This window comes from Haliotis asinina, chromosome 11, assembly GCF_037392515.1.
Source record: "Haliotis asinina isolate JCU_RB_2024 chromosome 11, JCU_Hal_asi_v2, whole genome shotgun sequence".
In the NCBI taxonomy this organism is placed as follows: domain Eukaryota; kingdom Metazoa; phylum Mollusca; class Gastropoda; order Lepetellida; family Haliotidae; genus Haliotis; species Haliotis asinina.
In genome coordinates this window covers 5,416,728-5,440,528 of record NC_090290.1, presented here as the reverse complement: position 1 = coordinate 5,440,528, position 23,801 = coordinate 5,416,728, and the positions used below count along the sequence as shown (strand labels likewise).

Genomic DNA, 23,801 nt, shown 5'->3' with positions numbered 1-23,801 from the left:
GAGGAGTTCCCATAAGTCCATACCGTATCACAAGAGTCCAAAAAATGTTTAAAAACATGATTCAGGTAAATGCTTCAAGAGCTGATAGTGAATATTGTCAACGTCTGTTGCTGTATCATGAGCTTGCCCAAGGGCGGTTAGTTGCTCATGCAATACAAATCATTACAGTCTTCTCCTTTGGCTAAAATTTATGAAGTTTAATTAGTTAATTTATTTTTTTCTCTTATTGTTTCTGATATTTCTGATGGCGGGGGCGGAGTAGCCTAGTGGTTCGCTGTTCCGAAGATTTCCCACATGGATACAATGTGTGCAACCCATTTCTGATGTCTCCGACCTTGAAATTAATTGCTGGAATATTGCCAAAAGCGGCTATGCCACCGTCCCATTGGATATTACAAAAATGAGATGTATTCAAGTTGCACAGCGTTTATTCAATGTAAGAACGACTGAGCTATGTATAACATCCTGATCATCACTGTATCGTCTCGCATCAAAGGTATCAGCATCAATCGGAGATCGCTCACGCGAATGTGAGGATTACAAGATCCTCTGACTGTGCTGTGAGGACAGAGTGACCTCCATATCTACAGGCCCAAATGAATCCCCTAAAGATGTCGAATGAACAGAAGTTGGGCGTTCAACAGATAGTTAGACCCTTAGCAACGAACCCTGTCGTGGAGATTGCCTAAGCATGAATTCAATGTCTCCGTGCACATTATACCAGAAGTGTGCCCTATATAGATGGGTGATGTTCACCATAAACAGCTTTAATAGCCCTAGGAATGGCGAAAAGATATGATTTAATTCGATGAAGACTTTCGAAAGGTCTTTTCTTTTCGTTCCTCGAGGAATCAGATGGTTTTGGATCTATGATAAAAGTAAATAGGTTCGTCCCACCCCTCTTGTCTTTTCAGGGGAGATAATCATGAACGATCCTGTTGTACGTGGTACATTCAATGCCATTAACGTTCTGTCAAGTCCAACCGGGTACTCATTTTCTGCCCTGTGAACAGATGCAGTATTGAACAAACTGAGGTGAGACTTGCCTAAGGTCATACCATATGTGTCACATCGTTGTGGGTCAGAATGAAGTCCTAAAACCTTTCAGGGGTCAAACAGCCAAACACGGTCACCCATCCATGGACTCAAAGCCCATTAATTGGGTCATTTAATACTTTCGACGTACTATTCAATTTTATGTCAAACAAAGTAACAGATAAAATGCTTTCGTGTGGAAACCCTGATTCTGATTATAATGATCAGCGCTGATCCAACACGTACTGTCTGGCTGTTAAAAACTGTGATACAAATTGAGCAAAAGGGCCTCTTAAGCCAAAAGCGTGTAAACATTTCAAAATACCATGTTTCAATGCTGTATCATAAGCTTTTGTCAAGGTCAAGGGAGATTCATTCAGCATGTTGGCTGTTCACATCATAAAGGATTCCATTTGGACCAAATGATCAGTAGTGCTCTTATTTATTTATTTATTTATTTATTTATTTATTTATTTATTTATTTATTTATTTATTTGCGGAAAACACATTGTATCTTTGTAATAATATCATTGGTTTCTAGAATTCATACTAATCTATTCCCGACTGAGCGTTCCACGGTTTTGCAAACACATCTACTTAAATGACACGGGTCTCTAGTTTGATGGATCTGTATGATTCCGTACAGGATTAGGTCTTGACATGACGCCACAAAGGAGGTAAACGCCCAGTTGTCCAAATATGATACAAAATGTTCAGGAGTGTGTCAATCCACGATAAACAGGTTGTCCAATTCAGTCGCCTTTTACGATCAGCAATGGGTTGCTGGGTATATATTCTAACCCTGGTTCACAAGGGGGAACAGCTATTAGCCAGCACTCACACCGAGGCAGTTGTCTTTCAGGAGTGTCTTTAGTTCAAAGAAATACTGAGATACAGATGTCAATATTTTAACCCGTCGGAGTTCTGTCTCCAAGAAACCTACCTTAAACACATTGATATATTTAATATAAGGCAATACAAATGTCGTCATTCATTTTCTGCTTCGGGAGATAAAGCAACTTGAGGTTCTTCTGTGTTAGACATCATTCATAGTGGTGTTCATCTAAATGTTTCAGGCTGTTGCTATTTGCCTTACTTTGCACGTTGTATTTACTTTTGGTACGGCAACCAGATCTTCAGAATCTGTATATGGTCTGTGTCATCATGGGAGATTGGAATGGGCACGACTTTCTATGAGGAGTACAAGTATTTTTTTATCATTATTTATGTGTTTGACAGATTTACATCCTGGGGAACCCATGCTATGATTTATTTGTCCCTCACAGATTCAAATGTTTACAGCCAAGTTGGATGGTCTGTTCATGATGACCTTTGACCTTTGATCAACACGACCATTATCCACCTTTATATATCATGGTGGAAATTCACGAAGGTCATGTACTCCATGTATGACACCATTTTGTTGCGAATTCACAAAACACTTTCTAAACCCATGAACACAGACTGAACACTGCCGATATATCTACTGAAAATCAGTTTTTCTTTTCAGCATACAGAGTTTCGATCCATGACCCGGAAATTGGTAAGCAGTAAGAAGACATTCTCAATACACAGATTCGTGTTGCAGTCACCGCTTACAATGTTTCACCAGCAGTATGTAGTTGACCCTACAGCACAGAGTAGTTTTCACAGTGAAATGCCTTTAATGAGGACTCAACGACATGATCCTGAATTACCACATTTCTAGGGTCTTCTCATTGAAGGCTTATGTCAATTGTCGTTCGCTGATAAATCACCATTTCTTTATTAAAAAAATGAGTGAGTGAGTGAGTGAATTTAGTTTTACGCTGCACTCAGCAATATTCCAGCTATATGACGGCGGTCTGCAAATAATCGAGTCTAGACCAGACAGTAATCAACAACATGAGCATCGATCTGGGCAATTGAGAACCGACGATATGTGTCAACCAGATCAGCGAGTATGACCACCCGATCCCGTTAGTCGCTTCTTACGATAAGCATAGTCGCCTGTTATGACAAGCATGGGTTGCTGAAGCGAATATACCCTCTGTGGTTGTTCTAAGCAAGCTGACCAACTGGGACAAAGTGTATTCTTACGCTGTTAATGACATTCATGTTTTATGAACAGGAACTTCTCAAGACATTCACCAGCATGTGCCACCGTCGAAATATCAGTGTATTTGTCATAGAGCAGGCCGTGCTACAGTACCTGTTGTCAGCAAATGGGTCGGACGCTCCCTGTACGCTGTGCTCGGTCGGAGATGTTATCACATTGGGGGTGTTTGGATCGGACTGGGAAGGAAGGGTACGTCAAAAAACACCTTCCTCGTTTAAACCAGTCCATGACTGGTTTCAGGTTTGATATCACTGATTTCCTTCCTCATCCAAGATAAAGCAGTATGAATATACTGCGGAACGCCATGTTCCTCAAAATAAACAAGTTGACATCCACCAAATTCTTGCCTTCAAAGTATTTCACTCGGTCGTTCTATTTGCCTTCCAGCAGAGCCAAAGTATCCAATGATGTGTCGTAACGTGTGTCCTATTTGCCTGTTTCCAAGACATTTTCTCAAATATCTATGGGGCAGTTAGGTGGCCTCGTGGTTACTGCGTTCGATCGATTTAACTCAGATAGGCAGCATTTCAAGCATATCGCCACGAGAACAATTTAAATTCATATCAATATTAAAACAGCAATACATTTAGAACATATAAAAAACTGTCATCGAAGAACAGTAGAACTAAAATAAAAGATAGCACAGCTCTTAATTTAAAACTGTCATAAAGATATAAATTACTATAGACAACAAGACAATATGAATACGAGCTATAATTAATATCATACAGTACTTTGCCTGTCTGCATGGGACCTAGCTGGCGACTTGGGTCAAATTTAAAATAGCAAAAATACTACATTGAAAAGGTCTGGTAAATTTAAATTTTAAATTTTTGGGACTTAAATATCCCCACAGGAGGTGTGACGCTAAATATTAACTCACTGACTCACTCACTCACTCAGTTCTCTCTGGAGGACAATATAATTTTACAATACCTTAACCCCCCACTTGAGGATACAAATACTAACAAATTTAGGTATCTATTCTAAACTACCAATGATTAAAACACAGCTATCTAAAGAACATATCAATCAGAATGTATCAGTTAAATCAATTTCTTTATAAAAAAGAAGAAATAACTAAATGAAAATTAACAGTTGTAAGAAGATCCGTCACAGTTTTTACATACTTATCTCTGTACATACGTACCCCTTGTGATGGCGTCACGACAAATACCTGGGTTCGATTCCCCACACGTGATGGAGAGAAGGAGATCGATTTTAGCAATATCGTAATATCGCAGAAATCATAGTACCTATAGCAGGGTTCGTAACCAGTGTGACGAGCGATCATAACAAAGGTCTTCTTGAAGGAAAGAGTGACTGATAACACTCCTGTTTTGTTGGTGTTTAACCCCGTAGTCGATTGATTGGCATCGTGAACATTGGACAACACAATCTGGCTGCACTAACATCCACCATACAATTCAACCAAGTCAGCGAGCCGTTAGTCGCCTTCTATTGCTGAAGACCAGTTCTGATGCTGAGACCCGTGAATGTCCCGGGGTAGAATAGGCCTTCAGCAACCCATGCTTGCCATAAAAGGCGACTATGCTTGTCGTAAGAGGCGACTAACGGGATCGGGTGGTCAGGCTCACTGACTTGGTTGACACATGTCATCGGTTCCCATTTGCGCAGATCGATGCTCATGTTGTTGATCACTGGATTGTCTGGTCCAGACTCGATTATTTACAGATCGTCGCCATATAGCTGGAATATTGCTGAGTGCGGCGTAAAACTAAACTCACTCACTCACTCTGATGCTGATGATCACCATGACACAGTTGTATGTTGGTTGTGACATCAAACAATCTAAAATGGTGTTATTGGGGTTTTTTTTCAGGGAACCCTCGATCATCAGCTCAATGACAAGGGCATTGTATTGAATGAAATGACCTCTCCGGATCCCCGATTGCTGTCCTTGAAAAGGTTAAAAGTTCCAAGCATTCCTACACACTACATCATCCTGCAGTCCGGTAGCATTCCTCTACATCTGGTGGTGTTCTACAAACGGGACGACGACTACTGGTGGCACAGTTCGATTGAAAACATGGGTGCCACGAATGGACAGAACTTGCCAGGATTACACCTTACATTTGGAAAAAGCGCAGGAGCATATGATAGGTTTGTTTGTTTGCTTCGTTCTTTCTTTTTTCTCTAACGGCCCACCAGGCAATATGTAACTGTGTGAAGCCAGTCCTCAAACGAGTCTGGACTAAACACTAGTGATTGCCACTGTTTGGTTTGTTGTTTAACGCTGCATTCAAAAGTGTTCGAGCTATATGGCTACAGTTTGTAAATATCGAGTCTGGATCAAACAATCCAGCGATCAACAGTATCTACACAACTAGGCTACCATGACACGTGTCAACATAGTCAGAGAGCCTGATCACCCAATCTCCTTGTTGCCTCCTATGACAAGAATGGGTTGCTGAAGATCAGCTGAAACCCACATCTTGACAGGTATCTTGACAAGCATACGTTGCTGAGGACCTTCATGGGTCTCTTGCGACATGCATCAGTGAGTAATATAACCTGATTCCATTAGCCGCCTCATACGACAACAATGGATTGCTGATCAACTTTTGTGGGAACCTCACGTGTCCTTATGGCAGCAATAACAATTTTTACTTCATGGTGAGTTTTTCATAAAGCAACTTGAATATAATGCCGCGTTGACATATCTTTAATGACATAAATAGTATAACACGGACATGTGACTAGGATTGGTTGTTGAACGACATATAAACAATGATTGTGTTAAATGACTGGCGAAAGCTTCCAACTGTCCATTACGTCATTGTGGAAAAAAGGGTAGATCTCGGATCTATTCCGAGGAGAACCCGGATCCTGGTACATCCTGTCCAAGATTTCCCACATCTTAACGCCAAGTTCGACGAAAGGGGACGGTGATTGATGACAAACGTGGTTAAGTTAGCTAGTCGGATGCACTCAGTGACACAGCCTAGTCTCAGTACACTCCACTACTGAGTCTAACCAGGGATACTCTATAACTCTAAAACCCTAATGTCGCGTCAGGTAACCTGTGAGCGACCTATGACCGTCCAATCAAATGCGAGAAGGCCGAACGGATTTAACCAATCAGACAACGGCTACTGTTTAGTGTTTGGCGGGCTAGTCATCACCACTGATCGCACAATAAACGAATATCCGCATAAAACACAGGTATTTAACCTGGAGTATATATGTTTAGGGCTTTCTGATGACATGGTTACCATTACCTCATATTTCCGCAAGCTGACATCCTTGAATACTGACAAAAACGCTATTTTCAGCGACTGTTTACTCACTGTTGACAGTATTGTAGCAAGCTCTATGTGCATTACCCGGTAGCGATCGTATGGAAAATAGCATTCGGAATCGTTCGGGTACAAATCTTTCCAAGGTAAAAGTTCAAAAGGTATGTGCGAATGTCCACTTTCGCGGTTTGGTAAGCTGTGTTCTGATTGGTCAATCTCAAAGGTTACCTGACGCGACCTCCTTCTAGGTTTTGTTAGACCAGGGAGCCTATATAGAGAGTGATCACAGTGATCCCAACCAACATTCTCACAGAGTAGCTTCCATAAAGATCGTTCTGTAACATTTTCGAAGATGCCACACTCTGTCGCGCCTGCCAAGAACATCCAAAGTAAATCCCGACTGATCCAAATATTTTACGATATCATGATTGATTTGTTTGAGTGGCATTCTGAAAGTTGCTGGTATACAGAATAGATGATCAGCTTCTATTTTATCAATGGCGACGTTTCGGTATACGTTTTATGCCGTTGGCTTTGTAAAATTATGTTGATCATCCATAAAGTTGCGACATCTCGATATGATGATTGTAATTACTTCGTGCTCAGTTTTGGTGCAGTTTCCAACATTACCGTTCCTGGTGAGACCTTGCATGTTTTAAAAAACACAACGCGATTAATCAAGATAAAAACGACCTTTTTTCTAAATAAATATACGGTCATACAACGTGGCTCCCAGTGGGAGGAATTCTATAATATATGTGAACAGTTTTGAAATGTTTACCACTAGGACATATATCCATGTCTATTTACAAGAGGCATAGCTGTTATTTTATTGAATTCGTAGGAATTAAGTGTTTGTTTATTGGGTGACTCGTTTCACCGTGATTTGTTTTGAGGGCCTGCTGTGTAGTGACAATATCAGACTGTTAATATATGTCCACTTTCCTATACTGACCAGTTTCCACGTTGCCCTCACGGTTGTTGATGGCTTATGGCTCCAACTCCCGTATCCAGTGGAAACATTCCTGGTCCAGATGCGGAAGGCCAAGTTCATCGAATGTGACTATCAAGGGGCGCAAGCATATCTCAGGGCAAACACTCCGAAAAGCAATAACGTGACACCAAATTGGGCACAAGTCCTGTTAAAAGCGAAAAGGGCTCTGGATCACATTGACGTCCCGTTCCGTATCTGTTATGGCACATGTCTTGGTGAGATGATCTTTACAGCATTACATACTACCCATCAAATGTTTAGCCTCACTTAAAACACTCACTATATGTTATATATGTATACATGTATATGGTTACATCGAATTCCTCCACTAAGTTGAGGAAAGCAACTGCAAACCTTATGCAGATGATTTGCACGGGGACCATGCATCAAATTGCTAAAAGCAATTGCAAATATCGTGAATGTGACCAGCTGCGTTTTGATGTAAATATTTGTTAAGAATTGGAAATTCTGTTTTTACTGATTTTCATCATCTAATGACAATAATCTGTCCACAGTTACGAATTTGTTTAAAAAAATTACATTTCATTAGTTCATTTTAACGGAATAGAATATTTAGCAAAAAATCAAGTTCAGAAGCACTAAATGAAATAAGTGGCTACACTTACACTACTGAGTCTAGTATATGGGTAGCATACGCTACCACCGCCCATCGCATGATCCTCCGGTCCAGAATATTTAGGATAAGAGTAATTAGTCACAAGGGCAGACTTAAGGTATCAGACGGTCAGGCTTGCTGGTGAGGTTGGTGCATGGCACCCATTCCAAACTCCAAATAGCGAATGATTTGAGAACATTTGTTAGAAGGTAAAGCAAGTGGGAAAACGAAAAATATACTTATTTTTCCTTTACACAAACAAACCAAAAAAGCTTTGAATCATAGGGATGATAAATCCAGCTAGGGTCTATGCACGCAGCAAAAGGAATGTAAGCCCTTAGTATGATGATCTATCTTCAGTTGTTGGCTATCTGTACTATGTATAGTATATTGTATCTATAGTACGTATTGTATATAGTATCTATAGTATGTATAGTATATAGTATCTATAGTATGGATAGTATATCGTATCTATAGTCTGTATAGTATATAATATCAATAGTCTGTATAGTATATAAGTCTCTATAGTATTTAGTATCTATAGTCTATATAGTATATAGTATCTACAGTCTGTATAGTATATAGTATCTATAGTCTGTATAGTATATAGTATCTATAGTCTGTATGGTATATAGTATCTATAGGATGTATGGTATATAGTATCTATAGTATGTATTGTCCAAATAGTGCTATTAGATTTAACTTGCTAGTTTTAATCCTAATTGTAATAGTCTAGTTATTTTACTGCCCTTTGACGACAGGTCGAATATATATATTCATTATTAACGTCAAATTTGTTCTCATCACTATATAACTGAAACAATGCCAATGTGACGTTAAACATTAACTCACTCATTCACTCACTTTGAATCATGACGACTAACTTATATATAGATTATCATTAGGAGTGAAACAGGCTTGTTTTGGGCCTGTTTATGCCTAGAACTATCGCGGGGAATTAACTCGGGGATCTCCACGCCTTCAAAAACAAACAGAGAGGGATCTCAGGCAAAGCAGGAATATTTTATTCTTTCGACAATCAATAAATCACTAAACCAATCAATCAATAAACAGAACAATCAATGGATCAGGTCAATCAATTGCAATCACTGAACACTCGAGAATAACGAGGTAAGACAAGTAGTCAACATTGTAGATGTTATGACGCAATACCTATAAATGACTAATTATAATTCACTGACGCACCTAAAGGATCAGTCATCAAATTTTACTTTAAGAATAAAGGTGACTCGAATACTTAATTGAACAGTGACAACTATTACAATTGTATCATTATCGACTATTAGAGTAAATACAGTAAATGAGGGTCAATACTATGTAAATACTTCAACGTGATAATTTATTTGAAACATTCTGAGTTTTGATTTCCAAATGAAACGGTAACCGGCATACATGGCAATAACATGGCGGTTCACTTAAGTTTACAGTTGCCATGGTGACGATTAGGTTGAGCCTCACAATTGACATACTGCGCCGACGCCTGTAGGTGCGCCTGATGATTACAATAATATGTCTCATAACGAGAAGTGGATACTCTCTGCTAATATTTGTCTTATAAAGAAAAAGTGGATACTTTCTGATTATTGCATACTGAGACTGATATTAAGGAACTTTGCCTTTATATTTTGAACTATTCTAGACTGCTACTACATCGCCGCAGCGTCATGATAATGTGTGCACATTACATGAACATATATTTATAAGACATTGCCAGAATGTGCGCGTTTAGCTAGATAAGTTTACATAAAGTATTATTATATTCTAGAACATATGCAGTCACAAACTGGGTATCTCGAACGCAAATATATATATAAGCTTCTGGCGCTAACATGACATATAGAAATCGTACATATAACATACATTGCAAATAGTGTACATGCCAAGGATATATCTGTATCGAGAATGCTTCAACAACGTTGTACACATTGAATGTGTTGTACACAAACTATTTTAGCATCCACGACCCCGTACAATAATAAGCTATTTCAACGTGAAAACCTACACAATACAATTACCCTTTATACCAAACTGTATCATATTTAGTACTGTATTTGAAGACACGATTCAAATGAAATATCCCGACAAACTAGTGAGTTGGAATGGCATTTTACGAATTTTGACTAAGTGTAACTTACATTCAATGTTCAAGCAGAGTACAAGAGTTATAAGCAGAGTCTGACAAAAATGACAAAGTACAAGCGACTTACCTTCAAAAACAAACAGAGAGGGATCTCAGGCAAAGCAGGAATGATTCTAGTGTGCAACCATCCTGTATATATACCCGAGGCCTCCTGTCCAAATTTGAAGGCAAGACCGTACGCGCAAGTTTAATTGTCAGTTTCGACAATAGAATATGTGACATGCTGGTTACCTTACGCAAGTTCGGGAGAACAGATGCATAGCGCTAAATACCGAAATAGTGGAAGTTAGATAATCAAAGATTATCAATGTCGCTTTAATGTCACAGTTTGTGCTGGTTCCTTTGATAGATTATATTTGACTTGGTCAGCCGTGGCTACACAATCAGGTTCCCTGCGTTGACAAAGCCCTGTGTTACAGTTGATATGTAAAATGACCTAACATTTAATTGCATGTAGTGTCGCCTGACCGGTTGTGATTGTATGTAGCATCGCTTGACCAGTTGCGACAGCTTGCATCCTGCGGTAATAAGTGATAATATGCCAGCTGCCAGGCGCAAGTAGACTTAGCTAAAGTAAACTGAAGTTAAATATACATTGTAGGATATTTTCCGCATTTTAGTAAAAACTAGAAGTAAAATATGACAAATTTGACCCTGTTATAGAACCCCTGGGCGTCGTGGAGCTTTTGACCGCAAAAGCCTTTGATCACGTTTTTGCTTTAGTCAAAAACAAATACGTACTGATAATACAAATGCATACAAATACAAAGTATACAATAAACCTCGGTAACGGAATGTACAAACAATCATATAATATGACAAAAGGTATGTACTGTGCAGACAGCCCACTTAAAATTCTTTGCAGATAGAGGATTGATTTATGACTTGATAATGACCATCGTGAACAATTAATATGTAGGCAGCGAAAGGCTGGGTGAACATTTTCTGGAGCTTACGGGCCGTAAAGAAGGAGACTCGAAGAGAATTTGGAACAGAGAGAGAGGTTTTAGTTAATTCGTTTGTCACAGTGAAGGCAGGCCAGACAACCGTAAGAGTAGGAAAGAAGTATCCAGAGATTTGGAGCTGTTCGACAGTGTAGGGAGGTTGAATGTCCCAGTAAGTAGGACAAAGACTGAGTGATAGAATAGGAACAGTCACACATTCTGGACCAGTGGTGAGCTCAAGAACAAGACCATTGTGCGTCCGGGGATTGTGTTTAGAGATAAGAAGGAGAAGAATGGATGCAACCGCAAGTGTGATCACTCCAAGAAGAATTGAGACATGATAGTCAGCAAGATCAGAGATGACAAAGCCAGGGCTAGAAGTTGTTGGTGCATTATAGTTTAGTGCTGGAGGTTGAATTGCTTTAACGGGGGCGACACGAGTAACGAGCAATAATGCAGCAGAGAGCGCGCGTACTTTGAAAAACATCCAAATGAATAAGCCAATGGACAAAACAGAAGTAGCTGAAGCAGTGACGGCAATAATGGCATTTGTATCAGGCCAAGAGGTAGGCAAACTAATCTGACCATCAAGCAAAGGTTCTGCAATAGTTTGAAATATAGTTTCTGTTTTTCGTGCACTTTCTGCAATACGCTTCAGACTTAGATGAGATTGTTCATCATTCGCCAAGACATCAGAAATTTTATGGGAATATATATTAAAATTTGGAATTGTAAAGTTAACAGCTTTTTTGAAAGTCGTGTCGCCTGCTATGCTAGAAAGGGTTGAGTCATCAAAAAAGTGTTGCAGAAGAGCAAGGTTGACAGGGTGAAGGTGTGAGATTTGGTTGTGGTAAGTCCGACATGAACCAAAGGGTGCTGGATAAAATAGATCTTCAGTAGACAGAGAACAGTAACAAGGAGTGACAATAAGACAGAAAGTACATCCAGAAATTACGCGATGAGTACCAGGACAGTGGAGAGTAAGGAAAGGAATTCTATAGACAAGAACATTTGAGGTATCAATAGAGATAAGCTGAGGTGGTTGAGGTCTGATAATGTAGCGAAAGTCACAAAGGGATTTAATCAACTCTTTACTATTTTGAAAGAGAGCTAGGGCACATGATGGTTTGGGAGAGGACCGTAATGCTATTCGAAAAGGACAGTGTATGACAAATTCATCACCTGAACAGGAATCTAATGTTGAACTGTCCAGACTGAGAAAATGCTTGGAATCAGATGATATGGCAAAATGAGGCAGAATATCAAGGAGTTGAGTAGAGTGGGATGATGTCTTGTTCACAGGCACTGGGAGAGAAATAACTTTATACATTTGGAAAGGTTTGGCCAAAGAGGATAAGGGAAATTTAACAGATATGTACACATGGGACTTAGTACGGGCAAAGATAAATTTAGCTTGGGAATAATAATAGGTTGGGTTGGTTTGGAGCAGCTGGAAATTTGGATACTTACTTGATAAAATGGAAGAAAGATGGTGGATGGTTTGTTCCAGAATTTGCGGGGCAATAAGTAGAGGAGAAAGTTTATGCTTTGCGAGGTCTAAAATGCCTAATTTGAGTTCTTCGAGCTGATGCTCAATGGTATTAGAATTTTGAATTTGGTCTATCAAAAGGGAGGTGAGTGAAGTAAATGTAGACTGAATATTTCTGGCATTATTCTCTATCGCAGTGGCTGTGAACGTAATCGCATCGTGATTGGCCTTCACACCTTTCAAAGCATTCTTAAATCTATTGTTGACAAGTTTCATATAAGAAGAGAGGTGGGCTGAATGCTGTTGCAAGACATTTGCAAGATTAATATCATGTTTGGTTAAGGCGTTAATATGCTTGGCAAGCAGATTGACATCGTCAGTGGTGGCTGTGCCAAACAATGTTTTGGAAAGGGATCCTACAAAACTAAGGACTGCTCGCTTGGAACGACTTGAGGAAGGGACCTTTGACTCAGGAATGAGTTTTATTATTTGTTGCTTAGTTTCATTTAGTTGCGCAACACACCTGGCTTTTATAACATTCAGGTGCATTTGCATTTGATGCAGTAATGCACACGTTGCATTGCCTTGGTGACAACCGCTCAATGTAGGGATACTGGGGACGTGAGGGAGCTTGACCTCGTAGGTGTGTACCCAATACTCTGTTGAAAAATGTACTTCAGTGGTTGGCTTAAAGACTATTCCATAATTTAGTCTTTGAACAGGGCTGGTGCTGCAGACAGGGTGGGCTAACAGAGCGATAAGCCACAGGATAATCAAGCGCCAGGATGAACCTTTGATGAAATGAAAAAGGAAGCCATTAGAAGAGTTGACCTGATTGGAAAGAATGTCGTGGCCACAACACCAATCCTAGCACTATGAGACACAGAAACTGGGTAACTGCAAAAAGGGTTGGTCACTCATACAATGGCTAACACAATTCAAATCATAAAGGGTTGAGACAGCTTGGTAACACCTGAGTACTGACTCAAAGAAAGTACTTGCGTCTGTGTTTGCGAGCTCTACCAGTCATTGTTCTTGACTTATGGAAATGCTTGATCAGGGATGGATCAAGGTTGGAAGCAGGCTCCCAAGTCGTTTGAGAATAGCCTAACCATTTTATTTGGTACGTCTTGGTACCTTTTGACATTTTGCATCTAAGAATTTTGTCAACAGGATAGGTTTGTTCATCTTGAGGTTTGTCATCCTCCTCTTGGGAAGCGGATGGTACAGGACCTGTATCATTGCTTTCTGGGTCTTGAGAGATCATTTGTTGTTCGAAGGGAGTGCTAGCATCAGCAGAAGTGCCAGCATGAGGAGAATGATGTGTGTCCTCATCAGCAGAAGTGCTGAGAGAAGGGGAATGACTTGTGTCCATATCAGCCGAAGTGCTGGGCAAAGGGGAATGATGTCTATCATCATCAGCAGACGTGCTGGGAAAAGGGGGACGACATCCATTGTTGGGGACTTGATCTGGAAGTCGATCATTGGCTTCTCGAGCGACATAAGGTTTTATGCGATTGGCGTGGATGAGGGCCTTGTGTGTTTTGCTGGTTTGAACGTGCTGTAGTTTGAAGGTGTGATTTGGGCCTAACTCTATAATTGTGTACGGACCTAACCATTTAACCGAGAGCTTTGGGGACCTACCGGGAAGAATATGTGAGTTTTTCATCAGGACCAAATCACCTACAGAGAACTGGGGCTCTCTAGCTTTGAGGTCAGTGCGCTCTTTGTTGATGTCTTGGGACAATTTCATATTGTCCTTGGCAATGGTCTTGGCTACTCTGAGATTGTCCAGAAGGGTCTTAAGATGACGCTCTGCAGTTTTGCCTAGTGATGGCTTGGGCAGAAGGGCAATATCAATTGGGAGATGCATCTCTCTGCCAAAGAGCAGATAGAATGGAGTGTAACCAGTCGATGCACATGGTGCACTGCGCAGTGACATCATTACACAAGGAATAAGGTCTGCCCAGTTGGACTGATCAGAGTCACAGTATGCTCTGAGTGCCTGTTCAATGGTCCTATTGCGTCTTTCACACATGCCATTGGTTTCAGGATGATATGATGATGTCAGATGGTGCTTAATGTCCAAAAGTTCACAAAGGGCATTGACAAGTTTAGAAGTGAACTGCCGACCTCTGTCAGAAAGAAGAGTTTTGGGAGCACCAAAGCGAGTAATCACCTGATTGAAAAGAATGTGGGCTACCTCAGTGGCATCTTGGGTTTTCATGGCAAAGCCTTCTGTCCAACGGGAAAAAGAATCCACTACTAGTAGGACATACTTAAAACCATCTTTTGTTTCAGGGAGTGGACCAAGGATATCGATGTGAATTCGGGAAAAGGTATCCTCTATGGGCATTGGGACCATAGGAGCATGTCTACCATGAGTCATGGGCTTAATTTTCTGACATGTCTCACAGGACCTGATGTAGTTGTCTATGTCCTGATACATGCCAGGCCAGTGGTACTTAGACAGGAGCGCTTGAAAAGTAGAATCCCTTCCAAGATGACAACCGCCTACTTTTGAGTCATGATAGGCAAACAGGAGATCTTTGCGCTTGATAAGTGGGACCACTAGCTGTGTAATTTGAGGAGCTCTATGGGCCTTGGCACCTCTATGTTTAGCTTGGTAAACATGATAGAGAATACCATCTCTGACAACATATTCCTGTGAACGACCTACCAGACCTTTGACTTGTACATCGTTATAAGTTGCAGGGATTTCACCTTTGGATATGTAGTCAATAATGGGTTGAAGGTCAGGCGAATTGTATTGTTGCATAACAAACTGATCATCATCTGTGTCGACTGCTGCAACTGCAATAGATGGACCAGGTGGGGGTGGTTTCTTAGCGTAATACAAATCAACCGCGAGTGGCTCAGGAGTGTCTAGGTCCTGGTGAGAAGATAGGGAGGTTGAGGATGGGTCGGTAGAAGGGACAGAGGTTGATGTGTAAGGAAGGGGTGATGCTGGAGTGATATCAGGGGTTGAGAGGGGTACAAAGGGAGATGCAGATATGACCAAAACAGCTTTGTCTGTGGTGTTGGATTGGCATGAGACAACCTGAGCATACTTTGTTTTGGAGGGCAATGGAGGAGATGGAATGTTATCAGTGACAGGTGCGATCTTAGGCTCAGGGTATTTTGTGCGAGACAAAGCATCTGCATTGGCATTGGATTTCCCTGGCCTGTGGACAATTTCAAAATCATAGTCTTGTAACATGATTGACCATCGACCAAGGCGACCAGTTTCTTCCTTAATGTTTTTCAGCCAAGTAAGTGCCTTGTGATCAGTGTAAATTTTGAATTTATTTCCAGCCAAATAGACTCTAAAAGTTTTTATGCCCTCTACAACTGCCAAACATTCAAGTTGTGTAACTCCCCAATTCTTTTCCGAAGAGTGAAGTGATCGTCCCCCATAGCAGATGACATGTTCCTTACCATCAGGACCAAGCTGCCCTAAAATATACCCAAGTGATGTAGTGGAAGCATCTGTTGTGAGAATGAAAGGTTTTGTAGGATCAGGATAGGCAAGGATAGGAGATGTTGTCAGTTTCTCCTTTAAGAGGGAAAAAGCCCGTTGACATCTGTCTGTCCAAGAAAATTTTGCATCTTTCTTCAACGTGTCATAGAGAGGTGCTGCTATACCTGAGAAATTTGGAACGAATTTCCTGTAGTAACTGCAAAGACCGAGAAAATGGCGAACATCATGAACGTTTTTTGGTGGGGGAATTTGTGTGACTGCTTCTATTTTAGATTGGTCAACTTCAATACCATTTTTGGTGAAAATGTGCCCTAGATATTGGACCTGTTTTGCTGCGAATTTACATTTGCTTGGTTTCAAAGTCAAGCCTGCTTGCTTTATCTTTTGAAAAACACATTTTAGATGAGTCAGGTGTTCTGAAAATGTTTTGGAGTAGACAATGATGTCATCCACATAAATAAGAACATATTTCCAGTTCATTTCTTTAAGAGCTTCTGAAATAGTACTTTGAAAAGCCATGGGAGCATTTTTGAGGCCAAATGGCAGACGGTTCCATTCAAAAACACCATCAGGAGTAATGAAAGCAGATTTATGTTTTGTTTCTGGGTGAAGAGGAATTTGCCAAAAGCCACTTGCGCAATCCAAAACACTGAAAATTTTTGCATGACTTTCTCCCACTGCATCAATGACATCTTCAAACCTTATTAGAGGAAAGAAAATTGGCTTGGTGACAGAATTCAGGCGTCTGTAATCCACGGCAAAACGATAAGTGTTGTCCCGTTTCTTTACCATAACGACTGGAGAGTGCCACTCTGATGAACTAGGTTGAATAATTTTGGCATCTAGCATTTCTTTGATTTGTTTTGAGCACTCTTTTCTAACTTCAGCGTTTTGACGGTAAAAGGGACGCCTCACAGGTCTAGCATCACCTGTCTCTATCCTATGTTTGTGAAGATGTGTTTGACCAAGTTCAGACCAATTGTGTGCAAAAGCAGCCTGCTGAGAGTGGAGGAAGGAAAGAAGTTCTCGTTTTTGGTCAGGAGACAGGTCTGAATCAGAAAGGTCAAAGGATAGTTCTGAAGGAGGAGTTTGTTTGCAGTGGGATGGGGACTGGGATGGAGTTGTAAAGGCATAGGGTGTAGATACAGAGTTAGTCTGACCTCGTGTAAGGGATGCAGCACTAACCTTAGGATGAGGGTGATGTGTGTCATGGGATGGTTTGGGTTCAGGTTCAGGGGAATCTTGCAAAACTGAGACACTCGACGGGTGTACTTCAGATGCTACGGCTAGCACTCTTTTAGTATTGAGATAAATAGGAGAGTTTGTAGGGTTAAGGAAGCGCATATAGACACCTTTCTTGGACTTCATCACTAAACATCTGCCGCCCTGCAGTTTAGCTCGTGCAAGCTCAGGAACAGGTTCTAATAGAAGAGTAGAGCCTAACCTATGGCGAGAGATTTGGACAGGAATGTCCACCTGGCAAGAAGGTGGAATGGTGATTGGTTTCTTAGCCCTAGCATAGCCTGCACTAGACTCTACTAGGGGAACAGTAATCAGACCTTCCTGGATAATCAGGCACCTGTCAGCTAGGGAGATAGCAGCCTTGTATTCAGAAAGGAAGTCCATGCCTAATATCAGAGAGTGGTGTAGAGATTGAAAGACATAGAAGGATTGAGAGAGAAGGAGATGGCCTATGCAGATGTCAAGAGAAATGGACCCTAAGATCTTATGAACTTCACCACCTACACCAATGACTTCATGAAGGTCAGAGTCTTGTAAGTCTTTTAATGTGTAGCCTACTTTTTGAAGGTAGCTCATGCTGACACAGGACACAGAAGCACCTGTATCAACTAGAGCTGTTGTCTTCACTTGCTTCACCTTAACTAGAACAGTGTTCTTAACTAAGGGTGCCACAAGTGAGACCAAAGGTTTCTCATGCCTGACCCCAGGTCTCTGAGAATCAGGCGTGAGTCCCTATTGCCTTGGCCATTCATTCTGAGAATGATATGCCCTTATGCACACACTAGAATGGTGACCTACTTTATGGCAGAAAGTACACTGGGTATTAAAATGTGGGCAATATAACCTGTCTGAACAGTACATACCACATCCGATGCATCTTTGCTGCAGGAACGGGGGTACTGGATACTGTGGGCGTGGATGATTGCCGGACTGTCTTGGCGGGGCCTGATTCCTTGGCTGTGGACGACCTTGAGGCAACAGAGGAGGTGGTGGTTGTCTCCGGAAGTGGGCATCATGAGGCTGGTGCCGTTTGGGCTGGTATCGCTGGGGATGTTGTAGCTGGAATTGTTGCTGCTGTTGTTGTGGAGGTGGTCTAGTGGCTTCTGTAGCCACAGCCTGAACTGTTGGGTCCGTTGTCTTGGTGATTAGGGTGGCTACAAGTTCTGAAAGTTGGTCCACCTTCATAGCCATGTTAATATCCTGAGATTTCACACCCGTCTGTGATCTCTCAGCCAGTTCAGCATGGTGACGGACATCTTCAAGTGTGGCAGGCTCCTTATTAATCACCCACTGGCGAATGTTAGGCCTAAGCCCATTAACGGCTACTGCCACAGTCACGGACACTGGCAGTGCTAAGTTATGTGTGGCCTTTTGTAGCCTTGTCAGAAAATCAGCACTGGACTCTCCTGTTGACTGTGACATTTGTAAAACATTCACATCAAAGGTTCGTGGCTTGTGAAACCTTGACGTGAATGCTGCCTCCAGACGGGTCATACTTTGTTTGGTGTCATCGGGAAGATCTTGGTGCCATACCCTAGCTGTCCCCTCTAAATAGAAAGGAAACAGCAGGCACTGACGTTCTTCGTTGTAACCCAACAACTTAACAAAGTTGGTAAAGTCCTGCCACCAGGATGCTGGCTCCTCTTGTCCGCTGAAGGGCCGTAACTTGATCTGTGGCGTTGCCATGGCAAAGGCTGGTGATGGAGGCGTTGATGAATTATTTGATGATGTTGGTGCCGCTGTCGATGTAAGTGATGGCACAGCTAATGTTGTGGACGATGGTGTGGGTGTGGTCAGGGATGGCGATGTTGGGAAAGGTGAAACCTGCTCTTTGATCAAACTGGTCAGTCGCAACCTTGAATCATGCCCTCGAAGTCTCTGTTTGTAATTTGTAGGCGTGGCTCCGGACATCTAGGATTGACTCCACCAGTTGAAACAGGCTTGTTTTGGGCCTGTTTATGCCTAGAACTATCGCGGGGAATTAACTCGGGGATCTCCACGCCTTCAAAAACAAACAGAGAGGGATCTCAGGCAAAGCAGGAATATTTTATTCTTTCGACAATCAATAAATCACTAAACCAATCAATCAATAAACAGAACAATCAATGGATCAGGTCAATCAATTGCAATCACTGAACACTCGAGAATAACGAGGTAAGACAAGTAGTCAACATTGTAGATGTTATGACGCAATACCTATAAATGACTAATTATAATTCACTGACGCACCTAAAGGATCAGTCATCAAATTTTACTTTAAGAATAAAGGTGACTCGAATACTTAATTGAACAGTGACAACTATTACAATTGTATCATTATCGACTATTAGAGTAAATACAGTAAATGAGGGTCAATACTATGTAAATACTTCAACGTGATAATTTATTTGAAACATTCTGAGTTTTGATTTCCAAATGAAACGGTAACCGGCATACATGGCAATAACATGGCGGTTCACTTAAGTTTACAGTTGCCATGGTGACGATTAGGTTGAGCCTCACAATTGACATACTGCGCCGACGCCTGTAGGTGCGCCTGATGATTACAATAATATGTCTCATAACGAGAAGTGGATACTCTCTGCTAATATTTGTCTTATAAAGAAAAAGTGGATACTTTCTGATTATTGCATACTGAGACTGATATTAAGGAACTTTGCCTTTATATTTTGAACTATTCTAGACTGCTACTACATCGCCGCAGCGTCATGATAATGTGTGCACATTACATGAACATATATTTATAAGACATTGCCAGAATGTGCGCGTTTAGCTAGATAAGTTTACATAAAGTATTATTATATTCTAGAACATATGCAGTCACAAACTGGGTATCTCGAACGCAAATATATATATAAGCTTCTGGCGCTAACATGACATATAGAAATCGTACATATAACATACATTGCAAATAGTGTACATGCCAAGGATATATCTGTATCGAGAATGCTTCAACAACGTTGTACACATTGAATGTGTTGTACACAAACTATTTTAGCATCCACGACCCCGTACAATAATAAGCTATTTCAACGTGAAAACCTACACAATACAATTACCCTTTATACCAAACTGTATCATATTTAGTACTGTATTTGAAGACACGATTCAAATGAAATATCCCGACAAACTAGTGAGTTGGAATGGCATTTTACGAATTTTGACTAAGTGTAACTTACATTCAATGTTCAAGCAGAGTACAAGAGTTATAAGCAGAGTCTGACAAAAATGACAAAGTACAAGCGACTTACCTTCAAAAACAAACAGAGAGGGATCTCAGGCAAAGCAGGAATGATTCTAGTGTGCAACCATCCTGTATATATACCCGAGGCCTCCTGTCCAAATTTGAAGGCAAGACCGTACGCGCAAGTTTAATTGTCAGTTTCGACAATAGAATATGTGACATGCTGGTTACCTTACGCAAGTTCGGGAGAACAGATGCATAGCGCTAAATACCGAAATAGTGGAAGTTAGATAATCAAAGATTATCAATGTCGCTTTAATGTCACAGTTTGTGCTGGTTCCTTTGATAGATTATATTTGACTTGGTCAGCCGTGGCTACACAATCAGGTTCCCTGCGTTGACAAAGCCCTGTGTTACAGTTGATATGTAAAATGACCTAACATTTAATTGCATGTAGTGTCGCCTGACCGGTTGTGATTGTATGTAGCATCGCTTGACCAGTTGCGACAGCTTGCATCCTGCGGTAATAAGTGATAATATGCCAGCTGCCAGGCGCAAGTAGACTTAGCTAAAGTAAACTGAAGTTAAATATACATTGTAGGATATTTTCCGCATTTTAGTAAAAACTAGAAGTAAAATATGACAAATTTGACCCTGTTATAGGAGTATCATTTCGTTTATCAGGTTGGTATCGACAGTGTGGTTTCATCCCCTATACAAATGACATAGACATCGATATTCCTATTCAAAACTACAGTCCAAACACTGTGCCAGCGTTTTTACAAGCAGGATTTAAAGTCAACGTGAAAGGGAAGGTAAGACTTTTGGAGTTTGACTCTTTTAAGTTGTTTATGTTCTTTCTTTAAAGGCCACATGCAGCCAAAAACAAAACAAAATTACAACACAATTATCAATTACTCATGACATATAATATACATTACTGATTGTGAAAAAACAAATAAACAAGTTATAAGTGTACAATCGCAAATCAAAAGTGAAAACATTTGTACGTGGGGTTACTTCCCTTGAAACGAAGGATCCGGAGAGCGGGTGGGTGTGCGCTGAAGCTTAACGAAGACTTACGTTGGTCGCTGTGTATATAGAGATATATATTGGGTTTTGCAAATACATACTCATTTATTCTGCATGTGCATTCGACTCAGTCAGCAAATTTTGAGATGGTGAACTGCTACGTGATGGGAAACTGTCGTTCGTCCAAGTACATAGCTTGAAATCGACAATCTGAGCTTGCACTAGTTTCCGTCCGATCCAGTCAGTGGAGGAAAATGAATGTAGTTTGTTTGCAGTAAACAGACATCATGACATGTCAAGTGTCCAGGTGTGTCACAGCTGCCTGTCTGTGTAATTATACAGTGTGACAGAGACAGACCCCAGGTGCACTCTATTTATGGTGTATAGTGTGATTGGTGTAAGTTCAAATTGCATGTGGTCAATGATTGAAGTTGTGTATTGCATATTGCCATTAGTAGACAGGCAGGCAGATACATGGGTGTCAATACAACATTGAGTTTTGTCTGTGACAAAGTGCTGTTTAATCACAATCAACATTTTTCATTATGTTTCCACAGACACGAATTGAAATACTTCAGTTTTCATAATTATTCTTCACGACATTTCCTTCACAAAAAATACCAGTCACTGTAATGTTTTTTTTCTCTGCCAATTCCTTTGTAGATATCAGACAACTACCAGATGTCTATTAATGCTGGTTCTGTAAGGATGGATGTTTATTTCATCTATGAGGAGGAGACGTATTGTTGGGTGGGAACAACGGACAGACTCACTGGCCAAAAGTACAAGTAAGTGTTTACCCCTTTGCACTAGGTCTGGTATCCATTAAAGGATTGACGTCAAAATGTTGGTGTCTGCATGTGAACTGTTTTGTCCAAACGATCATAACGTTTTGTGAATGGCTGGACCTCTTTTATAAAGAAACAAAGTGCAGTGGTGTTAAACAGACACTGTACACTCTACCATAAGTAACAAGAAGACAAAACCGTCAATGCTCCCCGTTATGGCAAAATACTCTTCATGAATACGTCACCTAGTTGTGATTGTGTTAAATGTTTTGGTCTGTATAGTGTACAGTGGAACGAGGACAGCACTGCCGGAATGGAGGATACTGATACCGGAAGTATTTAAATATGTTTTAGTTTTAACAATAATGGTCAGGTATGAAGACAAAGAGATGAAATGTATTTGCTACTTTTTACAGGAAAGTTCTTCCAAAGTCTGGCACATGCTGGACTGACTTCATGGGTTTCCGGGTGCGGGTTCCTTGCCCTACCCTACCCTATATCACTGCTAACTATGGGCAGAACTGGAACACTTCAGTTGAGCAGTGGAAGTGGAAGACACAGCCAAACACTAAGTCAAACGGGATGGTGCCAAAAGAAGAATTGCACTCTGTGGTACATCGATATCAGTAAGTCAGAGACACAACACTGAATGTTAACATGTATAAATTGAGCATTCATCACCAGCGTCATGTTATGAGTGGAAAATATTATTCGAGATAAACGTTATTTGCATTGCCAAAGTCTCGGCGATAACACAAAGGTGTTATATAGTGAGTGAGTGAGTTTAGTTATACGCCGCCCTCAGCAATATTCCCGCTATGTGGGGGGCGGTCTGTAAAAATAATCGAGTCTGAACTAGACAATCCAGTGATCAACAGCATGAGCATCGGTCTGCGCAATTGTGAACCGATGACATGTGTCAGCCAAGTCTGCGAGACTGACTAACCGATCCCGTTAGTCGCCTCTTACGACGAGCATGGGTTTGTTTGAAGGCCAATATTCCAACGCGGATCGTCTCGGGTTTCTGGTTCTATCTTCTCAGGTTTCTGGTTCTATTTTCTCTGGTTTCAGGCAGGTCGACTAACCGATCCCGTTAGTCGCTTCTTACGACGAGCATGGGTTTGGTTGAAGGCCAATATTCCAACGCGGATCGTCTCAGGTTTCTGGTTCTATCTTCTCAGGTTTCTGGTTCTATTTTCTCTGGCTTCTGGTTCTAGAAGACAAATAAACGTCGCCATGTGGAATCCAATTCGCCCGATTCATCTTCTGAAGTAGCTAGCTGATGCTAGGATCAGATTCAGATTCATAGTGATATTTCTTGGTGGACAGTCACTGAAATTTAATGACCTTGCTATTTCCAAATACACTCAAGATGGCTACGGAAAAGTGAAATATGTAACACATCTTCGGAATGATTCCATACTAGTGGAATGTGTAGGGAGATAACAATCTATCAATCTTCTGGGTTTACAGCAGT

At 40.9% G+C, this 23,801-nt stretch overlaps 1 protein-coding gene across 1 annotated transcript; it reads left to right on the top strand.

Annotated features, from left to right (window-relative positions):
* Window positions 1-611: 611 nt before the first annotated feature.
* On the top strand, window positions 612-23,408 carry LOC137256459 (ribitol-5-phosphate transferase FKTN-like). The gene is made up of 8 exons (XM_067794300.1): window positions 612-647; window positions 3,146-3,322; window positions 4,977-5,257; window positions 7,352-7,602; window positions 21,189-21,319; window positions 22,200-22,324; window positions 22,741-22,950; window positions 23,396-23,408. Exons 1-8 carry the CDS (start codon window positions 612-614, stop codon window positions 23,406-23,408), a joined length of 1,224 nt encoding a protein of 407 aa, XP_067650401.1.
* The last annotated feature ends 393 nt before the right edge of the window (window positions 23,409-23,801 follow it).